Here is a 27,674-nt window from a genome sequence, read left to right as displayed (position 1 = left end):
TCATAAAAAAAGTGCAAAGCAGTATGTGTTATGGAAGCTAAGTTTGTGAGACCACAATTTACATATTATGGCTATAGAATTTTATTTTAGGATTTGAGATTTTCGATAGTATTGCTAAGTCGTTAAAAATTTATTGTGATAATTCTACAATAATATTCTTCTTTGAAAATGACAAGTATAGTAAGGATGCTGAACATACGGAAGTAAAATTACTTGTCTGATCAAAAAGTTCAGAGAAACAAAAGTATTAATTGAACATATTAGCATCATCCTTATGTTTATAGATCCATTAATGAAAGAATTATCCCCAAGGGATTTAATGAATACATCAAACGAATGAGCATTCCTACACATCATTATTGATATAATGTTATATTCATGAATGATTTGACACTCTAAGCTCACTTATGTATTTGACACGATTGAAGCAGATGAAAGTTAATAGAATTAGTCTTCGATAAAGACATTATCACTGGACCATTTTGAAAAATATTATTATTGGTCATATTAAGTTATAACTAATGATATGGTACATAAAAAGAAATATATCAAACTAATGATATATAACTCTCATATTAGTGATTTATTTTAAAATGATGAATGATTATAACCATTATGTGAAAAGGATTTAGCATAACGTTTCGCCCATCATGATTTATTAAATCATAAAATATATTTATGTCATATGAGACAAGTAGAAGCACGTTAGAAATAATGTGGCCCACATTACCTTTCGGTACCTTTGATATTATTGACGATTCAATAAATGACTTAGATTTATTAAAGAGGAAGAATGGTTAGATATTAATTCTGAATTGATGTCTTCTTTGGAAGACATCTATTCTATCATTATAAATCCAGAATCTGATCATCTCTTGACACATATATTAACATAAAATATTTCTATGATAATGTATGTCAAAGTAAACGAGTAAAACTAGAGATATATTTATCTATTGTATTTTAAAAAAATCAGATTTCTCAAAAGATCCCTTCAAGCATATATCGATATTTTTTTCATTCAAAATTTATTAAAGTGAAAATTATTAAATCTAAAGATCATAAAGTTTATCTTGTGCACATTAAAATTTTATTTGTGTATAAATTTAAATGTTTAAGATCACAACTAAAAGATCTCACTTCATCTCGGCAGTGGAGCAACACCAAAAGCATCTTGTGGTGTTCTTCTTGAATTTTTTCCGATGACTCGTGAATTGTCAACTGCTCCTCCAATTACATCATGTCAATCATATAGCAGCAGCAGTGTAAGATGTTGTCGTATAACTAATTTGTTTCCTGGGAACCAAAGCTTATCAAATGTACATATGTCACGCATGTTTACCCTATAAAGCACAGAGAAACGCTCTAAAATGGTTGCAAAGTATGCCATATATAAAAATAGTCACCTGCTTCACAAATGACTTGGCCACCTTGCTCTATATATGGATGCAGCAAAATGATACAATATTTTTCAGATGGTCCACCATCACTATGATCATGGACTTGTTTTTAATAGCTATGGGAGACTTAGGTCCAACTTCGGTGTCTTGCATACGATTACCTCGGGGACCAAATAATTCCCCTAAGTGAAAATGAGGATTAAAGAATAACATCTCTCTAATTGGTTTGAGCAAGACAAAATAGAGAAAAAACAGTAACAAAATTATCCAAATTGCTCAAGCGAGGGGAGAATCGTAGCCTCCTATATATCAAATGCTTGGAGGGACAATGGTAACATCCATAAGAACATTAGAAAGGGAGAGAAGAGACAAGAGTTTAGAGGGTAAAGAGGAAACTCAATGCTAATAATATTATTTATATATATATATATATATATAGACTCCTCTTAAGGATTCAGACTTGGTTAATTAATTTCTCAACTGCATCGAATTCAAGCATGTTGGAATATATATATATATATATATATATATATATATATATATATATATATATATATCCGTCCATCAAACAATAAGAACAGAGTGTTGTGATCCTGGAGAAAAGAAAAAAGAAACACTGGAGAACAAAAATATTACATCTCTAAATAGCATCTTCATCAAGCTTACTGCCTGCTTCGTGCTGATTATGTGGTGACCGAGATTATGTTGCAACTGAACACATGCTGATGCCAGAACGCGACTGATAACAACTAGGGTAGTGCATCTTGCAACTTTTCGGCCACAATAATAGCATCCATCCACTGGCAAATTGCTTTATCTGACATAGAAAACGAAACTACTGTGAGATCCCTTCATCATGAAAACCTTGCAATTGCTATGCTCATGACAGTGAAAAGAAGGTAGAGGCCAACAAGGCAAAAGCCCCAGAACCTAGGCACCCGAAATCTGAACCAAGTCACCACCAGCAGAGAGCCCATCAAGCTCAGTAGAAGAAACACAAAAGCAATCACAATGCCAACATGGAAGCGGAGCTCATAAGCTACTGGGTAAACGCTGGCTGTCTCAATCACCATTGCAGTTCCCAGACCGACCAGCATGTTAAACATGGGACCAGCAAAGCAGCCTGCCATTGCCATAGCCGGCTGACCTGCCTTTGCCAAAGCCACATCAGCAACAAGGTCACCTACTGAGTTTCCCCATGCCAGCACTGTCAACCCAAGAATTGCAGGGGGCAATTTCGTTATGATTCCTATTGTTTCCAAACAGTTCAATAGTTCCCCTGCCATGGTTGAGATCCAAAACACACTCATCATGAAGGCAACTAAAGTACCTGAAATGCAATCTTTTTCTGGAGGGTCCCTCTCAAAAATGAAGTGAACCAGCGCAAGAGAAAAGCTTGTGAGGACAACAACAGACCATATTGGTAAACGGATTTGAGGGATTAGGAACACAATTTGCCTATCCAAGGCAATGAAGGAGCTCAAAGAGTATAGAAGAATGACGGGGCACAAGCCAATGTTAGCTGAAATGTAAAATCTGCTCCATTCAGAAGGTGATGGGACAGTGAGCTTCAAAAGAGTTGAAACTGGAACTGCCCATATTTGTGTTACCTGTCTAATAATATGTGCAAGTACTTTAGAAGCATGAATGAAATAATTAATGGAAAAGCCATTTCTTAAATGGATTGACAGAAATACATATAGAAAGAGAAATATTAAAGCTTAAGAATTAAATGCTAATTTCATCTCTGAAACTTACACGAAATTCTTCAGAAAAATAAGTCACAAGATTGTAACAAGAAAATCCCTCTGTTCAGTTGACCACATCAAAAGTGAGCATATCAAAAGTGAGATTTCCACTAACCCTTGAGCATATCAAAAGCGAGATTTCTAAAACCTGTTATTAGGGACTCTATTGATTATGAAATTTTCACTAACCTTTTAGCCAAAGTTTCTGAAATTTGCAAGGATGGAGTATGCATTGTTAGTCACCACTCACCGGCTTTAATCCCCGTTTGGGATGCTCTTCTTGACAATTACCACTTTCCCCCATTCTCGAAATGATTGTGTGGTGTGGAAGCCTTCAATTTCCGATGTTTTTACACTTAAATTAGCTTACACAGCTATGGATGTGCCTTCAAATATGGTTGCATGGAGTAATCTTGTCTGGTTTAAGGGCAACATACCATGACATTCCTTCATAACAGGTTGAGCACTTTGGATAGATTGATAAAGTGGGGAATCTGCACCAATTCCTCCTACTTATGTGGTCAAGGAGATGAAACTGTCCACTTATTCTCTAATTGCACTTTTTCATCATGAGTGTAGGGAGGCATTTTGAGCTGATGCAACCTATCCCACTCGTCACAAGGGTGGAATGCAGAATTGACATGGGTATGCAGTCATTGAAACAACGAGAGTATCATAAGTCTAATCGGGAAACTATCTTTCATAACTACCATATATCATATCTGGGCTGAGAGGAACTGTAGTTTTAAGTCGAGCACCCAAAATCTCCAAATGTCATAATCTCAGCCATTGTGCAAGATGTGAGCAGAAGAATGCAAAACGAATCCACAACTGTAGCAGACACCGCATCAACTAGAGGTCATTGCTGCTAATTGGAATCTATGTCCAAACTTCGCAACTCCCAAGTCTACATAGCACCACTGGACCCCTCCCGCAAAGGGTATTATTGCCATAAATACTCTTCACTTCCATGGTTGGGTTGGGATGTGTTTTCCGAGACCATTTTATAATCCCCCTTTTTTCTGTGGCAAAAGGTAGATTAAAGGAAGGTATTATTCTACTACATGAATTACAAACTATCCTCCTCGACCTTTTTGAAGCTAGAAGACGAAACTTTTATTTGGTCCATCTTTGGTCTGATTCACAAGTCACAATGGATATCCTCAACGATCGCTATAGTATGCCATGGTGTTGCTGGATTACTTTAGAGTATATTCATGCTATTCGAGAGAGCTTCGAGATTTTGGAATTCCTTTTCATCCATCGAGAAGCTAACAAGCCATCGACTTCCTCATCCATTTGGGTAAGTCCGAGGAGAAGATCTTGCCGCCCCATTTTTTGTCAATGATTACAAATAAATCCTTATACTTCTCTTTATTTTCATTAAAAGACTCTTAAATCATTTTCTTGGCTCTATCCATAGCCTCATAAATATATCTCATTGTAGGTTTTTTTTCATTACTTGTCAACCGAAAGACTCAAACAAGAGGATCTATTACCTTGAATGTATAAATTTTATGATTCCAAAAAAGAATGACATTAAAATGATATCACTGGACCTCTTACATTTCACTTTTTTTGCCCATTTGCTTGTCACCCATTTCTCTAAGATAAACATGCTTCTCAGGTTGTGTTTTTGACGATATACGCTTTGTAATGTCAAGAAGTAACAAATCGAGTGACACCATACTCACCAATTTCTTGCTTCTTATCAATCCTCTCATTATATTTAAAGTCTCAATATGATTATAGAGAAATCTATTGACAAATATTGCTTTTTATAAAGTCTTCTTGAAGTTAGGAATCTTTTTAATATCTTCCAGTATTAGATCAAAGCAATGTGTCACGCATGGAGTACAAGTATTGCCATTTTGCTTGAAGTAATTTACCTAAGACAAATTATAATAAAATTGATAAGATTTAAGTCACATTGTACACTAGTCATTCAAATTGGTGACATAGAGTAACTAAAATTTTAAAAAATTTAAAAGATAAATCTTATCATCTAAAACATAGTTACTTCCATTGTTAGTTAAAATTTGGATGACATTTTGCTGACTAATTTCTTTTACAAACTTGTCAAGCAACTCATATATCTTTTCTCTATATTTCATTAAAGAAGATGCATCTATTGACTTAATAAACATGGTTCCTAAAGAACAAGTGATCATAAAATTATTTATATTTCTTTGTCTCCTATTGGCCCCAAGCATCTGTCATAATAAAGCAATCATGCTTTGCTCATGATTTTTTTAGTCTTTCAACAAGTCATTTGTATAATCTAATTATTTCTTTATTAATGAAACTCGCAACTCATGATAATTTAGAGGTTTCAATCCCCTACCATATCTTCCAATATATCCAATTATCTTTTTAAAACTATCCAACAACAAGCATTAAGGGGAATTCCAGCCTGATAGAAGAAGCAAACAATGTGTTGAATTGTTCTTCCCCTTGTTTTCTGATCACGAGCATCACTTATATTTGTTTGTCTTACTTTTGCTCATGTTTGACTTTGATGCTTTTATGATCTTTAATATATATATATATATGTGTGTGTGTGTGTGTGTGTACAAGTTCATTGGTCCCTTTAGCATTCTTAGCAATCCCTACTTTTCTTTTTTCTATCAAATACTCTTTTCCCATTGGCATTAACACTTCCGAATGATCTTCCTCTTCTTTATCAGCTCCAATTTGGTGAACATGATCCTTAAGTAAAATCCCATAAGACTCGTTTCTGTGTCTTTTTCTAAGTTGTATAAATCAGCAACTCTTCTTTTACATTAGGTGGACAATACTTGCTAATGCATTCTTGAACTGAAGCTCCCTACTTAATGTTGCTTTGCACGGAAAATGTCACCTTTAGTAGTCCTCTCACAAAAGATACAAGTCACCACATTAGGATCTTTAGGATCCTTTTGATAATTGTATTTCCAACCAAGATCTTTTCTTGAGATTTTTTATGAAGCTTCTGAATTACTTAATACACTAGCCATTATTCCTGAAACCTAATAACAATTCTAAATAGTAAATAGGGACTAATAACAGATTAATAGATTAATAGTTTTAACCTAAGCTATGGCTTGAGGAGTCACCGGAATGGAATAGAGGTGGGGAAGAAAGAGGGCGGTGGCAATGGAGGAACCTTCGAACGGCAACAGCGGCAACGAAGGAAGCTACAAACTATGGTGTCGGGGGCGAAGGAAGCTTTCGATCTGTCCGTCGACAACTGAGGAAGCAGTGGACCTATCCCTCGATAGCCGAGGGAGCTACACACGAAGGCAACATCATAGGAGAATGATTCGAACCTTTACGTTGACGATAGACGACTTAGGGATTTGTCGACATGGAGGGGAGGGTGGATGTGTTTACTGTTGGACTTAGTTAGCTCGATTGAACCAATTTACTACTAAATCGAACTAGAGTCCACAATCTGGTTCAACTCGTGGGATTCGATTGAGCGCTAGCCCAAGGCGCCCAAGTGGCGCTTCAGTGAAGCATGTCACCCGGACCTTGTGCAACGCACTCGGGTCTCACCTCACTCAAGCACCTTTTAAAAACACTGGTGGATAAGAGGAAATATGTCAGACTAGTATGATTCTCATGGGTCCTCTGTATGACTTGATTACATCTCTAAATATGGGAGTGGCCTCCTTCGATGGATGCTTGTGATGCCCCGCACACCTTTGGTGTGGTGGAGGTTGACCCTTTGTAAATTGTATCCATCTTTATTTTAAGACTCCTTTCTTTCATTCTTGTAAAAAAACGAATATCAAAAGTGAGATACAACTGCTAAACTACTTAGAATTGCTGCATCAAAAGTGCGGTTTAGGCCCTGTACTAGATGATAAGCTAACATGGTGGGTTAGGCTATGCAATCAGCCATGTGTAGCCGTTGTGCCCTTTGTGGGGGCCATAGAAAGCCCCCATACACCCCATTCTTTCCCCTCACACTCTCACTATCTCTTCATTGCCCTCTTTTTTTATCTCTGATCTCTCCCAAAATTCACTTATTATCTCCTAACTCCCTTCCAAACTATTTGAAGATCATTAGAGAATGTTGATTTCCACATGAAGAGAAGTAGAAAATCATAATCTAGTCCATTTTCCTTCAATTTACGATTATTCCGGACCTAGTCTCAAATTTTTAACATGTATTTAGGTTAGAGTTTATGCTTATTCTTGCATACCAGGACTAAATTTCAAAGTTTAGACCTAGTTTAGAGCTTAATGTAATATCTAGATTTGGTGGATACAATTAGGTTAGAGTCTATGTTTATTCTTGCATGCTTGGTTTAAATTTCAAAGTTTAGACGTAATTTAGGCCTTAATATAATCTATATATTTTGGTTAGTCAAAACTAGAACCATGAGGGGTAGACCTAGATCTAGTATAGATCCTAATGGATTTAGCTTAGATCTATATAATCTAGGCTTGATCTTGGGTACCGGACCCATATCGGTCCTAGCTCATACTAGTACAAGTCCAAGGCGGTATATGCCTTCGTTTTGCATCTCATTTATTTATTTTATAGTCTAAATTATGTTTAGAATTATCTAATTTGATTAAAATAACCAAAAAAGGAGAGAAACGAACCCCTGAAATTTTCAGCTTATGTTAGGCTATTTCCAAAATTCGATCCATACAAAGGTTGGTACATCAGTACAGATTGGTCCCATATCAATCCAAGTCAGTACCAGCATGGGACTGGCACACAAGAGGAAAGAGACATGGATTACTCTAAATTAAAATTAGTGGAGAAATCAATTAAAATTAGTGGTGTTAGAAGATCAGGTGAAGGCCTAATAAAATTTTATTAAAAAGTAAAACCAATAACAAGATACTTGACTACACTAAATTTAACTAAAGGCATTGTCGTAATCAAAGCACAATGGTACATAAAGAACAATTTAGATAATGATTTTTTGTTTTCATGTAGTTGTCTCAGTCTATGGTTCAGCTAAAGGTGAAGAGAAACCAACAGAGGAGGTTTGATCCTCTCAAACATAATCAAACAATGAACTGGTTTCACATGGTTAGCCTTAGATGTTAACGGAAAAAAAGATGGCTGCTTAGCCAAGATGAGGAAAAAAACATGGACCAAGAATAGAACCTACCACTCCTTATAAAATTTGTTATCTTATCCTGATGAGAAGGTCAAGGAAATCAAGATTGGATCAAGTTACCCAAGGAGCAATCAGATATATACAGTGTGATCCTCATGTAGAACTAATCCAACCCTACCAAGATGAGCATCAATAACATTCTAGTTTATTTTAATATAACTATCATCTTCCATAAGTAGATGCATTAGACTAGATTATGATGCATTGTATATTCAGGGTTCGACATAGACTGTGGTGGATAAGATTGTAACACTATATAGTTTAGGTGGTGCATGATAATGACACAAATTTCAAGAAGATCGATCAATAGGTGATAAGCATACAAGCACATCTTAGTTGGATAGCAACACATGTCAGGATGAGACCATCTCCTATGAGTAGGTCAAAAGTCAAGCTGTGGTTGGGCTATATGAAGTCATCATCCATGAAATGTGGCATAGCATATCAATCCTAATCGTGCGATCATCAACGCAATAAGTTTGTCTATTGCATTCAGTTGACATGTTGAATGGCATTGATGAATGTCATCGAGGTAAATTATCCCTTTAAACCTAAAGGGCATCAAAAGGTTCTCACCTTCTCTTTGCTGATGACTTGTCACTTGCGATTAGGACCAATCCAAAATCCTACCTGAATATTGTTAGACACTTTGGCACCTACGTTAAGCTTGCCAACTTAAAGGTTAATCTCCATAAATCGGCTATCTATTTCCCCCAAAATTGCCTTACTTCTACTAAACCCTATTTTGCGATGGTTCTTACAATTGCACTCAAGGTTTTGCAGGGGTTCGTTTTGTTTTAATAGATTGCCAGCACAGTATCCTAGCTGCTGGCTGCCAACCTTGTCAAGCTTCGTCCCCTACTATGGCTGAATCTTTAGCTCTTTTTAGAGGCCTTCGCTTTGCTTAAGCTGATGGTTTAACCCAATTTTGTAATCCTTACTAATGCAGCTAATGTAATCAATTTTGTGTTGGGATGAAAGTGTCCACTTGTTATCGAGGACATTTAAGTTTTGCACAGACTGATTGTCTCTTTAATTTCTCACATCCTTCGCAACCTCAACTCTGAGACTCACTTTCACACCAACATAGGGAGGGCTTTGTGGTCTCTCTAATTTTTGGAGAGCTCAGGGATCCATCCCTCTCTCTACTTCATCTGTACTTTCTTATTTTGATGCTTAATGCATAGTTTTTCTTTTTTCTCTCAGAAACAAAAAACAAGACATCTGCATCAAGTTTTGCAATTTGGCATATCCATGGAGAGATGATAGTGAGGTAGATAATAATGTATTTACTGATGAAAATGGCGAAAATCAAGGATCTTACTTTCCCACCACATGTAGAGCATGAAAAGGAAAATAGTATTTCACCCATACTAGCCAAGATGATGATCATAAAACAAGGATCCACCCGATTTGTTTACAATCGAAATAAAAGAACAAGGGCAAGTGACGACTTCAAGGAGATGATAAAGAACTTACATGATAATGTGTCATATAGAAGTTCCTTATTGTCACAATCTTCCCACTAGTAGCAACAATATCATGATGATAGTTGGTCATTTTTCTCAAAATTTGATATTTCAAAAGGCTCACAGTTCTAGTATAGGGGTGATATCTGTAGTTCTGCTCTACAACTGGCGCAATTGTATTTGTGGCAATCATTCTTCCCTCAATAGTCTACTACAACAATTACAATGTGATTGATGACAATCAGAACATAACTATAACTATTACTACCTCCGTCAATAACACTGTATCATCATAAGAAGTCATTGATACATTTTCATGCATTGGTTCTTCAAAATTAAAATATTGATCTACAACCAAGTAATTTGAGGACCTAGAACCACTCCCATTGAAACATAGATCCTTTCTGGTGGCAGTAGGTCAATCACAATGTATGACATTGAATTCATGAATATATGCTTACATAGCTTTTTTGTCATATATGGTATGCAATAGATTATAAAAATATATTTTACTTGACTTATTGATGCAAAATTTAGAAAAAATATTTTTTAATCAAAAATTGGCTAAGAAATGATTCGATTAAAATCAAGCAACACAACTCATACCTGTCAGTATTGATCAACATTGACACATGGGATGGGTGCATACCGCCCGATTGAGGACCAACATTGACATAGGATGAGATTTTAATCCTTAATTTAAGTGAATTTATTTAAGGGTTACCCTTCATACCTTTGCAATATGGGATTGAAAACCAACTCTCTTAATATAAATGTAAGGCTGCATAGATTGACCCTATCCACATAATATATTGACAGAAGCCTCAAGCTCTAGGTTCATCCTTTGCGAATTTACCATGATTTAACCTTAAATACAATGCCAAGTTTCATCAACAAACATACTAGGAGTTACGTGCAAATATTTAGGTGTTTTACTTTGAAAGTTGAAACACAATTCTATCATTGTAAAATTGATGTTAATTCTGTCATAATTTATAATCAAGCAGTTTCATTAGAAGTTTAAGTGATAGATAAAACATTAGAACTAAAGAATTTAGATCAAGTAGGAGTGCAGGACTACAGTCAAATACATGAAATATAACTTTAGTAATGTCCAAAGCAGATTTGAGAGTATGGTTATGTTAGAGAAACAAAAAATTAAGTTATATTCTTTTTCTATTATTCGATAGGAAGAAGAGATCAATGAAGACTCATTCACAAAGTTAAAGAAGGATGATTATAGTGAAGGATATCAAGAGTTATATGTTCATCGTGTGACTCTTGGTTCAAACAATTTAATAAAAATGTGCAGTAAACAAATTAATAAAAAGGTGTAACACTAGTCATACATTATGGTATAAAATATCAAATTATGAAAAGTTGGTGTTACTAAAATAAGGATGTTGAGATGCGAGCGTGGGGTTATCAGACAAGATTGTATAAGAAATGTTTACAAAGCCAACAATGACGTGTCACTCAAACAAAAGATGATGGGATGCCATTAAGATGGTATGATCATGTCCAAAGGAGACCTAAATACCCTAGTTGGAGAGGTAACAATTAAAATTAAAGATGTTAGAAAAGTGGATGAAGACTTAACAAAATTTTATTAAAACAATAACAAGATACTTGAGTACTCTAAATTTAACTGAAGGCATTGCCCCAATCAAAGCACAATGGTGCGTAAAGAACAATTTAGATAATCCCAAATAGTCGGGACAGATGATTTTTTGTTTTTATGTAGTTGTCAAAAGCTCATTCTATGATTCAACTATAGATGAAGTGACAGAAACCAATAGCGAAGCGATTTGATCCTCTCAGATATAATCAAACAATGAAAAACTTGCACATGGTAAGCCTCAGATGCTAACGAAGAAAAGATGATTAGTTCTAACATTCTTTGTAAGTGCCTTATGATTGGTACTCCACAGCCATGAGAATAATAGTGGTCAATTGTTTTAATTCACCATAAAAAATTGTTATGTTCCTTAATAAGAATAATAGTGGATGGGATTCACCATCTCATCCTTTTTTTGCTACCATCCAGATTTTTACCTTCTCTTCTTGACTAGATCCAACATAAACCTATCTGTTGACAAGATGTGTAGCATGACACACAGTAATACCACACATGATTATAAATCATCAATCTTAAGCATGTAACATTAAGATGAAGGAAGAATATCTAACAGATCATTTTTTAACATGATTTGTGTTAACATGATATTGTAAAAACTGGATGGTTACAGTGGAAAGGGGACTTCAAGAGTTCAATGTGATCTCCGGGTGTTCTTTAGATTAAGAAAATTTTATAAGACAATGTTTGTTTTAAAATGTTTATGCCAAGAGATACGAAGAGAATGTTCTGTGAAAGGGGAATTAGAAGCAACCTCTCACCCTAACAGGACATCCCAAAGCTGTCTCTCACCATTTGCATTGGACCAGTCCATAAAATGAACCCGATGAGCACATAGAACTTTTAAAATCCTTTTTGACAGATGTTTATGTCTATTAAACAAGAATGTTTCATATACACAGATTAAAAAAAAATTGAAACAAGATACAAAATGTTTATGTAGATAAGATGAGAATGTTGATGGGTGTATAAAGCTACTAGAAAAAATAGAATAAGTTTCACTTGTGAACAATATAGTGTAACTCTGGAAAAGGATAACATGAGAAGCGAATCATTTAAAATAGTATGGATCATGGTATGCAATTTCGAATGGTACCGCCCGGTATGGGCGGTACATACCGGTCCGACGGTATACCGGTACGCGGACCACCTGCTACCGGACGGACCGTGCTACAGTACTACAGTGTACACTGTAGTAGTGCTACAGTAAGAGAACGAAATATTTAAAATCACTCGGTAAGCCTTGATGTACTGCTCGGTACGCCTTGGTATACCGCTCGATACGCCGGTACCGTATCATACCGAGCCAACCTCGAAACACTAGTGATAGGGGTAAAAAACTGATTTGACATAACACCCCGGATTTGACGTAATGCCCCCCCACGTCGGACGCCCCGTGCGGTACACTGCTACAGAACGAGCATTAACAACAACACGACGCGCCACCATACCCAAACAGCCTCCTTGGCTGACCCCCCATGGCCGGCCAAGGCAAGCGAGGGCGCTGACTGACACCCCCCATACCCTGCGGCAGCTCAGCCTTCCACGCAACGACCGCGACGACAGACGCCATCAGAGGTACGACCCTGCCCCGGCAGGGTGGCCCATCAGGTAACATCAAACTTCATCTATAAATACCCCCTGGCTCCCAACGGGAAAAGGGGGACAATCTCACTAAAAAACTCCTCTCCGCTTCACTAACTTGATCGTCGGAGGGGTCGGGCCGAGCCACCGACCCGACCTGTGCGCAGGTACTCGGCCGCCGCCGAATCCGCTTGGCGTCGCAGAACTTTCCAGGCCGGATCCCCCGCGGCAGCCACCACAACATCCCAAGGGGAGCCACGTCTGATCCCAGCCATTTGGAGCCCTGAACCAGCCGCGTCGACCCCGAGGTCACGGCTTAAAAAGTTACTTACCGTAACAGATTGGCGCTAGAAGGAGGGCACCATCCAAATGTCAAGCGATCAGCGAATCCACTTCGGCGGACCCTCGACTACTGGGCTCCCAACCTCGGGGGAACACCCCCTACGTGATGAAACCCATGACGAACGCCCCGCGGCGGTGTCAGAACGCTACTGGCGACTGTTCAATGACCCAGGCTTGTCGCCTCCCGGCGATACACCTGCCGGCCCGTCGCAAGTGTCACCCGAGGCCTTTCATGACCTCGCCCACCAGGTCCGAGCCCTGACAAGCATGGTGCAGACTATCGTCCCGATCGTCTCCCAGCGAGCCCCTCCGCATGCGACCCGACCTTCGCAGCAACGGGAGCCCCTTGTCCAGACTCACGCACCGCTTCCAGAGCTTCCTGTCTCGCCTCGAAACCCCACAACTCGGCCCGGGAGCCGGGAAGCGGAGGACACGGCGAGCCGCCCCGAGCCCGAGGCTTCGACCGCCGACTCGACGAATGCCTTGCGAGCTCAGCTGCGCCTCGTCAGTCAAAAACTGGACGAGGTACAACAGGAAGTCCGCAAGTCAAAAGGAGAGCTCGGGGCGGACGGACACCAAGGATCCCCGTTCACCCCCGAGATACAAGAGCAGGCGATCCCGCCACACTTCCGCCTCCCCTCGCTGGACGCGTATGACGGCGCCGCTGACCCAGCGGACCACGTGGCTGCTTTCCGCGCCCAGATGGCACTGTACGGGACTTCTGACGCTTTAATGTGCAGGGCATTCCCGAAGACTCTGCGAGGGCCAGCCCGCGCATGGTACAGCAGCCTGAAGCCCGGGACCGTCGCCTCCTTCGATCAGCTCGCCAAGGATTTCGAGCTTAACTTCTTGGCCTATGCCCGACCGAAGCCGTCCATGGCGCTGCTCCTCGAGCTCAACCAGAAGGAGGACGAGCCCCTCTCCCATTTTGTGAACCGCTTTATGACGCAGATCCGCGGATTATCGGATGCTCACCCCTCTCTCTTAATGTAGGCATTCATGACAGGCCTGCGGCCATCCAGGTTCTTCTGGTCGCTCGTAGAGCGGCCCCCCGCCGCGATCCCCGAAATGCTCCAGCGTGCCAGTCAATTCGTCGCCGCGGAGACTTGGATGGCTGGGAAGCAGGAGGATCACAAAAAGGTCAAGCCAGAGCCGTCCCGACAGCTGCAACCCACTCGGCGGAGGACAGACAGACCCGAATCAAGGTCTCCTCTTCCCGCCTTGAATTCGTCCCGAACCGAAATATTTCTGCATGAGAAGGGGAAGGGGCTGCTCAAGGACCCTCACCCGATGAGGAACCCGCGGGAGCTCGCAGACCGTTCAAGGTATTGCCGATTTCACCGACAGCACGGGCACGACACTGAGCAGTGCTACGAGTTGAAGAGGCAAATCGAGGAGCTTATCCTCAGAGGACACCTCGGCCAGTATCTCCGACCGAACAAGGAGCAGTCACCTCGACCGGAGGGCCCCGTCGAGCGGCACGTCGATGTGATAGCCGGGGGCCCTGCATCAGGGGGAGGCTCCATGTCGGGCAGAAAGGCGTACGCCCGAGCCGTTCCTGACGAAGCCTCGGGACACGAGCTCGAGCCCGAGATTACCTTCCCAACCGGAGCTTCCGAGCGCCCCGACCACGACGACGCCTTAGTGATATCGGCCAGGGTAGCCAACGCGCAAGTGAGGAGAATCATGGTCGACACAGGGAGCTCGGCCGATATACTTTACTTCGACGCCTTCCAGAAGCTGGGCTTGGCCAGGGAAAATCTGAGCCCGATGTGATCGACACTCACCGGTTTCACGGGAGATTCAATATCACCCCTGGGAGCTGTTACTTTGCCCTTGACTCTGGGGGCCCCGTCGAGGTCGAAAACGGTGATGACCACATTCTTGGTGGTCGACCTTCCCACTGCCTACAATGCCATACTCGGTCGGCCGACCCTCAACAAGGTCAGAGCCGTCGTCTCAACCTACTACCAGACCATCAAGTTCCCAACTCGTGCTGGAGTCGGGGAAGTCATGGGAAGCCCCCGAGAGTCTAGGCGGTGCTACCTTACCGCCGTCTCGTTGGGAAAGAGAGCCAGGACCGAGGCGCCCCTGGAAGACCCACGGGAAACAAAAAAACTGGCTCCTCATCCCGAGCCGAGGGGATCCACTGTTGACGTACCCTTGCGAGAAGCTCGGCCAGACCAGGCGATCAAGATCGGATCGGAGCTGCCCGAGCGGGAGCAGGAACGACTCGTCGGGCTCCTACGGGAAAATGCCGACATCTTTGCTTGGTCCCCATCAGACATGACGGGTGTCGACCCGGAGGTCGCGGAGCATCGTCTCAATATCCCGCCCGACGCTCGCCCAGTAAAGCAAAAGCCCCGGCGCCAGGCTCCTGACCGACAACGCGCCATACAAGAAGAGGTGGACCGGCTCCTAGCAGCAGGCTTCATAGAAGAAGCCAAATATCCTCGATGGTTGTCCAATGTAGTCCTCGTGAAAAAACATAATGGAAGCTGGAGGATGTGCGTTGACTACACCAGCCTTAACAGTGCGTGCCCTAAAGACTGCTACCCCCTCCCGAAGATCGACCAGCTGGGCGACGCAACAGTTGGGCACGCACGCTTATCTTTCATGGACGCCTATTCAGGGTACAACCAGATCAGGATGGCGCCCGAAGACAGAGAACATACGGCTTTCCTCACCGATCAAGGGGTATACTTCTACAAGGTCATGCCGTTCGGGTTAAAAAATGCTGGGGCCACATACCAGAGAACGGTGAACAAGATGTTCGCCCATCAGATCGGGAGGAACATGGAGGTCTACGTGGACGATATGATCGTGAAAAGCCAAGAAGCCGAAACGCACCTTGCCGACCTGGCCGAGGCATTCGCCACGCTGTGCAAGTTCAGCATGCGACTCAACCCCACAAAGTGTGCCTTCGGCGTCACCTCCGGGAAATTCCTCGGGTTCATCGTACACGAGAGAGGAATTGACGCCAACCGAGAAAAGGTTCAAGCAATAATCAACATGCAGTCCCCCCGGACGATTAAAGACCTGCAGCAACTTAACGGAAGGCTTGTCACCCTGTCCCGCTTCCTCGCCCGGTCGGGCGATCGCTGCCTCCCGTTCTTCAAGGCGCTCAAAAACCCGAGGAACTTCCAATGGACATCGGAATGCGAGGAGGCCTTCAAACAAATGAAGCAGCACCTAGCCAGCCTCCCCCGCCTCGCCTCTATCTCTCCTGGCAAGAAGCTGGGCCGCTATTTAGCGGCCTCCCCACGTGCAGTCAGCTCTGTCCTGATTAAGGAAAGCTCCGGCCAACAACTCCCGATCTACTATGTCAGCCACGTCCTGAGTGAACCTGAAGAGCGTTACCCGCCAATAGAAAAACTGGCGCTCGCCCTGGTGCTTTCGGCTCGGAAGCTGCGTCCCTACTTCCAGGCACACCCGGTGGAGGTCGTCACCGGCCAACCCCTTCGGCAGGTCCTAACAAAATTCGATGTTGCAGGCCGACTCCTCAAATGGGCGGTGGAGCTCGGCGAACATGATATAAGATACGTGCCCAGGACCGCCATTAAAGCCCAGGCGGTAGCCGACTTCATCGCGGAATTAACTCAGATGGAGGACGGAGACCCCAAGCAAACCCCCGAAGCTTGGACCCTACACGTGGACGGCTCGGCCAACTCAAGGGGTGCCGGCGCGGGACTGGTCCTCCTTGCCCCTGACGGACGCTCGTTTGAGCGTTCCCTCCGCTTCGGGTTCAAAGCCACCAACAACAAGGCGGAGTACAAGGCGCTCCTAGCCGGACTAAGGCTGGCCCTCGAGATGCAGGTAGCCGCGATACACGTCCTCACCGACTCGCAGCTCGTGGCCGAGCAGCTCAGCGGTGGATACGAAGCTCGGGACCCAACCATGGCGAGATACCCGACACGGGTAAGGGACCTAACCGCCAAGTTCCATTACTTTACGTTATCCAATGTTCCGAGGGAGGAAAACGAACGAGCCGACGCACTAGCTAAGCTGGCGTCGAAGCCGACCTCCGAGGCATGGCCAGAGGTTGAGGAGCTCCCTGCTCGCGCCATTGAAGTGGCGATGACGGCCTCAGGCAGCACCCCGACCACGTGGGTGCAGGAGCTGCTGCGCTTCAAGCGGGATGGAACCCTTCCCCTCGACGAAACCACGGCTCGGCGCCTACGTCGCACGCACGCATGGTACACCGAGGAGAGTGGCCGACTTTACAAACGGTCCTTCACCTATCACCTCCTGCGATGCTTGGAGCCTGACGAGGCCCAGACGGTCCTAGCCGAAACCCACGAGGGGGTCTGCGGCGAACACGTCGGCGGGCGAACCTTGGCGCACAAGATACTCCGCCAAGGCTACTATTGGCCGAGCATGTGCCGGGACGCGAAAGCTTACGTGCGGCGGTGCAGGTCGTGCCAGCAACACGCCCGCGCGCCCCAACAGCCAGCGGTCCCGCTCAGCCCCATCGACTGCGCATGGCCATTTGCGCAGTGGGGTTTGGACCTCCTTGGACCCTTCCCACCGGCTTCTGGACAGCGGAGGTACATAATCGTAGAAGTGGACTACTTCACAAAGTGGGTCGAGGCCGAGCCGCTAGCAACGATCACGGAACATCAAGTAGAGAAGTTCGTGTGGAAAAACCTGGTAACTCGGTTCGGGTTGCCCAAGGCCATTGTCACGGACAATGGACCTCAGTTCGCCGGCAGAAGGTTCCGGGAATTCTGTGTCGGTCATGGCATTCAACTGAGGTTCAGTTCAGTAGCCCACCCTCAGACGAACGGGCTGGCGGAGGTAACCAACCGATCCATCTTGGACGGACTCAAAAGAAGAGTATCCGCAGCCCGATCGGCCTGGACAGACGAACTCCCCAGTGTACTATGGTCACTGCGCACCACTCTTAAGGCCGCGACCGGAGAGTCCCCGTACAACTTAACGTTCGGGACCGAAGCCGTCTTGCCACCCGAGATGGCTGTCGCCACCCTTCGGACGAGGAGCTATGATAAAGAAGTCTCGAACGAAGGACTTCGTGCCGGTCTCGACATGCTCGAGGAACGACGCGCTGACGCGCACCTGAAAGCCCTCTCTTACCAGAGAGCCGTCACGAGGGTTTACAACAAAAAGGTAAGACCCCGACCAATCAAGTTAGGCGATTTAGTCCTACGAAGGGTCGAGGTCAGCGACCCGACCCGAGCGAGGGGGAAGCTGGCCCCCAAGTGGGAGGGACCTTATCGGGTCACCGAGGTGGTCCGACCAGGTACTTACCGGCTCACGGCAATGAACGGTTCTCCCTTGCCGAGAACCTGGAATATCTGGAACCTTAAGAAGTTTTTTGTCTAAGGTAATGAAACCTTTTTTAAAGAGGTGTTTCGCCCAAAAGGGGAGAAGTCAGCCGTCGAGAGAAGAAAAAGTTTTCTTTTGTATTGAGAGCAAGCCCCTTACAAGACCCGACTTACAAAAAACTTGACCAAACAAACCAAATACAAAACCCCTTTTATTTTTGGGGGACCTCTAGGCGATCGTCGAAGGGGACTTCCTCGGGCATGTCCACCCCCCGGTCCTCGGGGTGAGGGGTAAATAGATCCTCCTCCACCTCGAGACCCGGGTGACGAGCACGGAAACGGGACGTGGCGATACGGTATCCATATTCAAAGGATACCCGCCCCGTCCGCGTCAGCCCGAGCTCGAACCCCTCCGACCTCTTGTAGGCCTCGAGGAGCTCCTTGTCCCTCGCGGGTCGAAGACGGGCCTCCTCCGCCAGCGCCTCCAAGGCCGTCTTCGCCTCAGCCTTCACCGCGTCCAGTTTTTTACTGAGGGCGCCCGCCTCCGTCTTCAATAGGCGGAGTTCGGTCCGCTCCACCCTTATTAATTTCTGGAGCCCCTCGTTCGCCTCCTTCGAGGCCTGGAGCTCCGACCGGAGGCACGCCGCCTCCGCCTCCAGATCCGCCGCACGCTTTTCCGCGGCCGCCACGGCCTCTGGGCCAGCCCCAGCTTGAACCTCCGCGATCCGGCGGTGGAGCTCGGCGTTGCAATGGACGAGGCCCCCAATGACTCGCCCGGCGTCGCGCACCCTGTCCATCAGGGCCACCGCATAGTGGAGACCCTACATAGAGGGAAACAAATCAAGAAGGCCGACATCGGATAGACGAACCAGGAAAACGGGAACACGCTTACCCAGGTCAGTGACTGGGCCGACTTGTTGAGCAACGCCTCCGAGGGCAGGACGTACAAGTCCTGAGCCATATCGGGATGGAGTGCGCCTCGAAGGAACGCTGCGGAGGGATCCCCTCCGGCCCATACCTTTGACCCCCGGGACAAGCCCTCCCAACGGGGAACCAGGGGGTCGCTGAGCTCACCGGGCAGGATCTCGCTTGCCAGCCGCGTCAGGTACGGCTCCCCGTCTCTGGCAGGAAGCCGGCAGAGGTCGCGCACGGAGACAGGGTGAAGACCCTTCCCGACCGTCCGCCGACTGGGGCCTGCACCCCCGCGATGAGAGCTCGCCTCGCACCCCTTCGACGGGGTTGCCTTCGCCTTCTTCGAAGGGCGCCCAGCCTCGACCTCCAGCGGGGCGCCCTCCGAGCCGGGTAGCGGGTCGGTCGATGGAGCGGGAATTGGAGGTTGCGGACCGGTTGGAGAAGCTGGAAGGAGGGGCTCTGAACCCTGATCCCCCAAGAGCGAACGCAGGTTCACCATATCTACGAGAAACAAAAGAAGTTAGTACCCGGAGCCGACCATGCAAATGCCCAGACAAAACGTAACTAAACATACCCAGAGGCATCAGGCTAAGGCCCGCCTCGACCAATCATTGCTCGGTCATGGTACGGATGGCCTGTGACCTAGGGAGAATCTCCTTGAGCCTCACCAGAGCTTGGCGCTCTGCTTCGCCCAGACATGGGGTGGTGTTATCGATCGCCCTCGCGGACCACCGAACCCCGAAACCCCAGTCCTGCGCACGGCTGACATAAAAAAACCTCCCCTTCCATCCCTTGTTACTGGAAGGGGCACCACCGACCCGAAAACCCGTCCGGGTTGACAAGAAATAGCCCCACGAACCCTTGCAGAGGCGGTAGCAGGAGAGAAAGAGGTTGAGAGTGGGGGTGATATTGGCGTAATGGCATTCCCCCAGGAATACCACCAAGTAACGCCAAGAGTTTGGCGCCACCTGAGATGGCGAAATCCGCCAGAGAGACAGGCAGGACACTATGAGGGGGTGAAGAGGAAAACGCAAGCCCGCCTCCAAGGCGTCGAGGGTCAGGGCGAAGCCCTTCGGGACAGGGTCGTACGCCCGTTGACCCGGCTCGGGAGCACTAAGGATATGGTCCTCCGGGATGTTATAGCGCACCCGGAGTTCCTCCAGCAGGGCCCAGCTCACGGTGGAATCAATGTCGTGCGGCCACATCAGAGCCTCCAGGGCTCGTGCCGCTTCTCCGTCGGAGGACTTGACGGGAGACGGAGGGGGACTTCCCTCCCCAGCTCCGAGGACACGAAGAGAAGAAGAGGATGAGGAGGAAGGAGGAGAAGAAGGAGACGACATCCCGGCTGACCTTAAGAAGAGAGGAAGAGTACGCGGAAGACGAAAGGGGACCAGGGAGGCAACAGCGTAACTCGAAGGAGAAAGTACAGCGGCGAAAGATGGAGGCGAAGTCGAGCCTCCACCGTTTAAAGGGGATAACTCGTCAGAACCAACGCCCCTTCGCTTCCCAAGGACGGGCGGCAGCCCCCTCACCCGCAACCGTCACGTCATATCGGGAGACCCCCAGGGGCGCTCCGCATTAATGGGAGACTGACATGGCGGCCAGCGGCAGTGCGGTGCGAAGTACGGAGGCGCCCAATCATATCAGCTTCGAGAACTAGCGACTCCCAAAAAGGGGCAGCCCGGTACCTTCCCCAGGGGAAAAGCAACCTGGCCTCCCGCGCCCGCGCGCGGTCAGACAACCAACCAAACAGTCAAAGAACCAAGTGCCACCTGCGTGGTCACCCCGCCTGCGTTGTGTTCCTCGGCCCTCGGCTTCACGCCTCCCGAGACACACCTGCGCGATCACCCCGCCTGCGTTGTGCCCCTCGACCTCCCGAGACACACCTGCGCGGTCACCCCGCCTGCGTTGTGCTCCTCGGCCTCCCGAGACACACCTGCGCGGTCACCCCGCCTGCGTTGTGCTCCTCGGCCCTCGGGTCACCTGCGCGGTCACCCCGCCTATGTTGTGCTCCTCGGCCCTCGGCTTTACGCCTCCCGAGACACACCTGCGCGGTCACCCCGCCTGCATTGTGCTCCTCGGCCCTCGGCTTTACGCCTCCTGTGACACGCCTGTGCGGTCACCCCACCGGCGTTGTGCTCCTCGACCCTCGTCGGCTCCATTACCCCCGAGTCCAATCCTCCTCAGCCTCCCGACTGAGTTGCGCGCCTCGGCCTAGCGCCGCTCGAGACGCATTCATGCGACCGGCCCGTCTGCGGCGCGCCCCTCAGACCCGCCTGAACAGCCCGCTTGGAGCAGAAAGCCATGCATCAGACTCCCTACCTGCAAAACCAACGCATAGCTCCTTTCGGGTGGGGCATATGATAGGGGTAAAAAACTGATTTGACATAACACCCCGGATTTGACGTAATGCCCCCCCACGTCGGACGCCCCGTGCGGCACACTGCTCCAGAACGAGCATTAACAACGACACGACGCGCCACCATACCCAAACAGCCTCCTCGGCTGACCCCCCATGGCCGGCCAAGGCAAGCGAGGGCGCTGACTGACACCCCCCATACCCTGCGGCAACTCGGCCTTCCACGCAACGACCGCGACGACAGACACCATCAGAGGTACGACCCTGCCCCGGCAGGGTGGCCCATCAGGTAACATCAAACTTCATCTATAAATACCCCTTGGCTCCCAACGGGAAAAGGGGGACAATCTCACTAAAAAACCCCTCTCCGCTTCACTGACTTGATCGTCGGAGGGGTCGGGCCGAGCCACCGACCCGACCTGTGCGCAGGTACTCGGCCGCCGCCGAATCCGCTTAGCGTCGCAGAACTTTCCAGGCCGGATCCCCCGCTGCAGCCACCACAACATCCCAAGGGGAGCCACGTCTGATCCCAGCCATTTGGAGCCCTGAACCAGCCGCGTCGACCCCGAGGTCACGGCTTAAAAAGTTACTTACCGTAACAACTGGTATGGTACGGTATTGCATACCTTAGTATGGATCATGATTCTTAATTCAGCTTGGATCAATACATACCATCAAACAGTATTTACTTTAGGGAATCAGCTATGACGAAAACCAGGGCTTTTCTCCTCGTCCAATCTGATCTTTTTGAGGAAGTCAGCCAGGGTTTTAGCTCTCATCAGACATATACAAGCTCTCCTCATGACTCGCGTGGCCACCTGCCACACAACACTGCTAGACCTCCTAGTACTACTACTGCTCTTTCTCCTGCTCTTCCTCTCTCCTCCTCCACCTCTTCTTTTCCTTCTCCTCCTTCTAATCTCTTGGTTACCATGCCACATTTCAGCATATCGTGTAATAGTACACCAGTATAGATCAAATTCGTACTGGCCCGGCCATAGACTAGTACATGTTTAGTACTTGAGAATTAGAACCATGGTATGGATATTTTCTAAAAAGACTTGTAAATGTTGTAGTTAGAAAAGATGAGACATTTCATAATAGTAGTGTATAGAGTGGTAGCGGAAAACCTAAGAAGACTATAGTATAAATTATAAATAAAGACTTAAATACTAATTATTTAACTAAATATATTGCTTTGTATAGAGTTCAATTGTGAAAAAAAAAATTCATGTAGCCAACTCCAAATAATTAAAACATTATGGCTAGTTATTGATATTGTTGTATGATTTGTTTTAATACAAATCCAACAAAATCTTCCTCAACATGGGCTTTGTCATATCAATTCCAAATTACCCAACCTCTCCAGCTTGCACAAGATTCTGAAAAAACCCACTAAAAGAAATCTTGAACTAAAGTCAATAGGAAAATACTGCATTGACCCAGCGAAGTACCACCACATAAAGAAAATGGCATTAACTTATTAAGAGCTCAAAAAACATCAGTTAATATGAAAAAGTAACAAGGGCATTATTGAAATCAAGGTCTGATCTTAAAATCACATCTACTTCAGACCATATTACATCAGAAGGAAAATCATCATTAGATTTCTGCATATTAAACCAGGCTACCAGCCCTTTATGTGGAACTACCAAATTAATTTATCACAAGAAACAAGAGGCAACTAAAAATTATTCTGCAATCAATAGGAAGCACTTGCACCAAACAAATAAGAGAGAAACAATTGATGCAGTTGGTAATCCAAAACCCAACTGAACAGATAACAAAAGGAACTATTGAAAATATAGTAATTGCTAATCAAGGTTAATAAAGGCTACGGGTATGGCTATGCTGAAACTACCAGACAAAAGGCTCAAGTGATGATGACAAATCATATAATCCTAGGAGGACAGGTGATACGCTAACGAGTTGAGTAAACATTTTATATCAACCAGAAAGTTACCAATAGACCTAATCGATATGTTTATGGATAAATCAGGCCAGTCCAAGTTTATGGATACCTAGTGTGACAAAGTGATGCCTAAGGATTATGCATCTCTGCTTGATGCATGATGTCCAGTAGGAAACAAACCATATACAACCAACAAAAGGACATCAGTGCTTCTATTCACTAATACTAGCACAAAAATCAAGCGACAATGCCTGATGCTTTCATGTTAACCTAGTTTTGGTGCCTGCCAAACTTTAACAATGCAATCAACATCAACAGTTTTCCTATAAGACATTTTAACCTCGAAAACATTTGGATGTAAATGTGTAGAACTAGAGAAATATTACTCTAGAGAAGACACAAAGCTCGTTACAAGTTCATAGATGTTATGGGAACCAATTTACAGAATAGAAGCCATACCTTTCGAAGCACCCGATGAAGACTCCATGCAGATTCCACTTCCTCGATGTTTCCCACCGGTCGTTCAGATTCCTTGTCGGCGGTATCTGTAAAGAAATCCTTCTTCTTCCAAGCCTCCTGCTCTCCTTCCACTGCCAGACCCATCTCCAGCTCCCCATTTTTGTCTGTCGTGCCGTGAACCCCCAGATCCATCCAGAAGACGAATCCAACGAAAAAGATATAGAAGAGGATGAAGCCGACCGCCTGCCAGAGGAAGATCTCGGCGCTAAGGTAGACGTAGAAGAGGGCGGAGGCCGCGACGAGGTAGAAAAAGACGTCACGCACGAAGGGACCTGGATCGAGGGGGAAAGGGCCGGCGAGTATAGCCACGGCGCCGACGACGAAGGCGGAGACGAAGGCGCCGGCTGAGAGGATGGCAGCGAGGCCGGTGCGTGGGTGGCCACCGCGGAGGGCAGCAACGGAGGCGAAGAGGTCGGGGGAGCCGTTGCCGAGGGCGAGGAGGGTAACGGCGGCCATGCTGGGGGAGAGGCGGAGGTGGGCGACGAGGCGGGTGACGACGGGGGTAAAGTGGTCGCGGGCGGCGGAGACGAGGAAGTAGAAGTGGAGGAGGAGGAGGAGGGCGAGGGCAGGGAGGGATAGGAAGGGGCGACCGGTGAAAAGGCAGAAGTGGATTGCGGCGTAGTTGACGAGCCCGCCCCCGCCGCCGCTGCGGCCGCATCGAGAGAGGGCGAAGGCACAGTGCCGGTCAGGGGGCAATTCGAGCACCGAAGAACAAGACGAAGAAGAAGCGGATGGCAATGGGTATTGGAGTAGAAGGCGAGAAGAGGAGGAGCGGGAGTTGGAGTCGGAGTCGGAGTCGGAGTCGGAGAGGAATGGAGAGAGGCTGGGAGGGAAGAGGAGAAGCGAGAGGGAATAGGAGAGTAGAAGGATGGAGATGCCTATTAACTTGAAGGGGGAAGGGGAAGGGGAAGCGGACAAGGACGAGGGCGCCATCTGATTCATCGATGAACATAGCAATGACCTCCTCATGGCACGGTTACGGTGGGGAGAAGACACTCACTGGCGGAGGGCGAGGAGATGGGAAAGGGAGTGGGTCGGTGGGTGGGCAGGCGGGCAATCACTGGCCTCCAAGAGACGGGCGACGCGACAGCATGTTTCCACTCGAGGACCCACACGGAAAAGCACCGGGTTGGCTCTCCCAGGCTCGGCAGAGGCAGGGAACTTTGACGCCACGGGATTCAATCGTGACGAACGTCCGAGCCGGAAAGACCGGTTCATCCCGAAGACCCGACAGTTCGCGGTTGGAGAAACGGACCGGTCGCATTCTGCCGGGTTTGGGTTTGGGTTTGGGTTTGGGTTTGGGTTTGGGTTTGGATAAAACACGCAACGCAACCATATGCTCCGTTACGCGTTCCCGAAATCCAGGGCCGATTTCACCTGTCCCGGTTGTGACAGGGAACACTCACGATAAGACTGTCTTGGTTACGTAGGCCCCTCTTTCTCTTCTCCCAACGCCTCCTTTCTGGCGCCGAGGTCGAGAGACCAAAAATGACGATTGCCTTCGACCATCCAATACGTGGTCAAAGCAAGTTTTTTCAGTTGACCCCAGCGATATTCCACAATGGTTATAATCAGTTTAATTATTATGTTTTAGATCTTTTTCTTTGTTTTGTGCATCTACTAATTTGTCTCCTTGGAAGATCAATAAAATTCTATTCCTCCATATCAACTATTTTGCGCCAAAAAAGATTTTGGAAGAAAATAATGTAAAATAAACATTTTACATTTTAAATAATTTTGAGAAAAACATGCTACAAAAATAATGTTGAAGAACAAAAGTTTCCAAAAATATTTACTTGATTATTCCGATAAACCACCAATTCTACGATATCCTTTTTATTTTATATGATTCTTAGATAAACTAGCCTTCCATACTTCTTTAAAAGAGTGTCATACACACTATTGTTTGTAGATTATATTTAAAGAAATCTTATAAACAATTATTTAGAAATGTTAATTCAAAAAATGTTTTTTGTTTACCAAGAAAAAATAATTGAGAAACATGTGTTTTCCGTCCTTACTTTTATTTTTGTGATTCCTGACTCAAAAAAATGTTGATAAAAAATTGAAAACATATTCAATATTTTATGTTTCTTTTCCTTTTCATTCCAAAGTTACGGCTTTATAGTGCAATCCAACTCTTTAAAGAAAAAAAAAAGAAAAGTGTTTTTATTATGGATGCTATTATATTTTTGCCTTTTCATCCCAATATTTTGGGCCATCAAGTTTGTTCCCTAAACTACAATGTGTGGTCCAAATCTTGAAATCCATAAAAAAAATCCTATAAAAATCACTTTTTAATAATTATTTGTTCTAGATGAACTCCATAATAGATTTATCAAGGCTTTCCAATCAAACGGTTGTCACACTAATGTCTGTTACATCCTCAATAAAGAAAAATTAAAACAATAAATAGAATCGTTGGATTCTTCTATATCTCCTAAAATCATTTCTTATTCAGGAATTTTGGTATTATTTATGATAGCGTTTGATAGATTCAATAACATAGGCTAAGTTAATCTGAGCTGATTACACTTACAAGTGCCAGTGGGAAGTTTTCAACTTTTCCATTTGCCTCTTTATCCAAAATTAATTAATCTGACACACACAAATTAATTTGGGGCCTCACATAAAAGAGACGGTACTATTGTGGGTTTGTAGATCTTAGTTGTTTCTCAAATAAACCAAACCTATAAGAAATATAAGACAAGGGGGAGTTAACCCAATTTTTGTCGAGTGGACTGCTCCTCCAATCTCTCGTCTTGTTCTTAATCTGCAACATATATATTGGGAGACTTTTTAACTCATTACGGTTGATATTTTGTTTTTACTTTTGCAAAACAAACAGAAACAAAAGATGTAACGACACTCAACGAGGAGAGTTTTATCTTGCCCCCGGCTGTACTCCGATGCATAAGTTTTATTAAATCGTTCTTTATTTCACGGTATTTACAGTATTTTAAATATTATTTTTAAAATAAATTTATATTAACTAAACCGTAAAAATACAACAAGTGCTTCGTAAATCCAGAGTGCATAAAATTGTCCAAGTAAGATTATCACTCCGCTCCCAAAAAGAAAAAAATCTCTTTATGATCATTTTTTTTATTTCCTTCTCTACAATACATACATGAGATACAAGAAAAAAATTAAAATCCCTTAAAATGTCAGATATCTTCAGTTAAGTTTTCTATAAGACACGTATAAGATCCACACAAATATCTGTGAGTTCGACTCGACATATGTGAGTTTGACTCGATATAAATCATCTTAATTTTTAACAGCAACCACCTCAAATTATAGAATACTCTTCATTTTAATATATCTATATTAGGATCGTAAAGACACTAAGAGTAGGAGAAGAAAATTAATGCTTTCAAAA

The 27,674-nt window shown here is 45.3% G+C and overlaps 1 protein-coding gene across 1 annotated transcript; it reads right to left on the bottom strand.

The window, feature by feature from the left end:
• Nucleotides 1-1,784: 1,784 nt before the first annotated feature.
• LOC135674150 (cation/calcium exchanger 1-like) lies at nucleotides 1,785-25,361 on the bottom strand. The gene is made up of 2 exons (XM_065183670.1): nucleotides 24,233-25,361; nucleotides 1,785-2,217 (listed from the first exon to the last, which is right to left on the bottom strand). Exons 1-2 carry the CDS (start codon nucleotides 25,259-25,261, stop codon nucleotides 2,101-2,103), a joined length of 1,146 nt encoding a protein of 381 aa, XP_065039742.1. The 5' UTR covers nucleotides 25,262-25,361; the 3' UTR covers nucleotides 1,785-2,100.
• Nucleotides 25,362-27,674: the final 2,313 nt, after the last annotated feature.

This window comes from Musa acuminata, chromosome BXJ1-5 (assembly GCF_036884655.1).
Source record: "Musa acuminata AAA Group cultivar baxijiao chromosome BXJ1-5, Cavendish_Baxijiao_AAA, whole genome shotgun sequence".
NCBI lineage: Eukaryota > Viridiplantae > Streptophyta > Magnoliopsida > Zingiberales > Musaceae > Musa > Musa acuminata.
The sequence above is the reverse complement of the archived record's forward strand: the minus strand, read 5'-3'. Positions and strand labels throughout refer to the sequence as shown.

Coding starts and splice junctions, on each gene's coding strand:
- LOC135674150 (XM_065183670.1), bottom strand. CDS start 25,261: ATGAGGAGGTCATTGCTATGTTCATCGATGAATCAGATGGCGCCCTCG. Junction 2,218..24,232: donor TTCATCGGGTGCTTCGAAAG/GTATGGCTTCTA, acceptor TTTCTATGTCAG/ATAAAGCAATTTGCCAGTGG.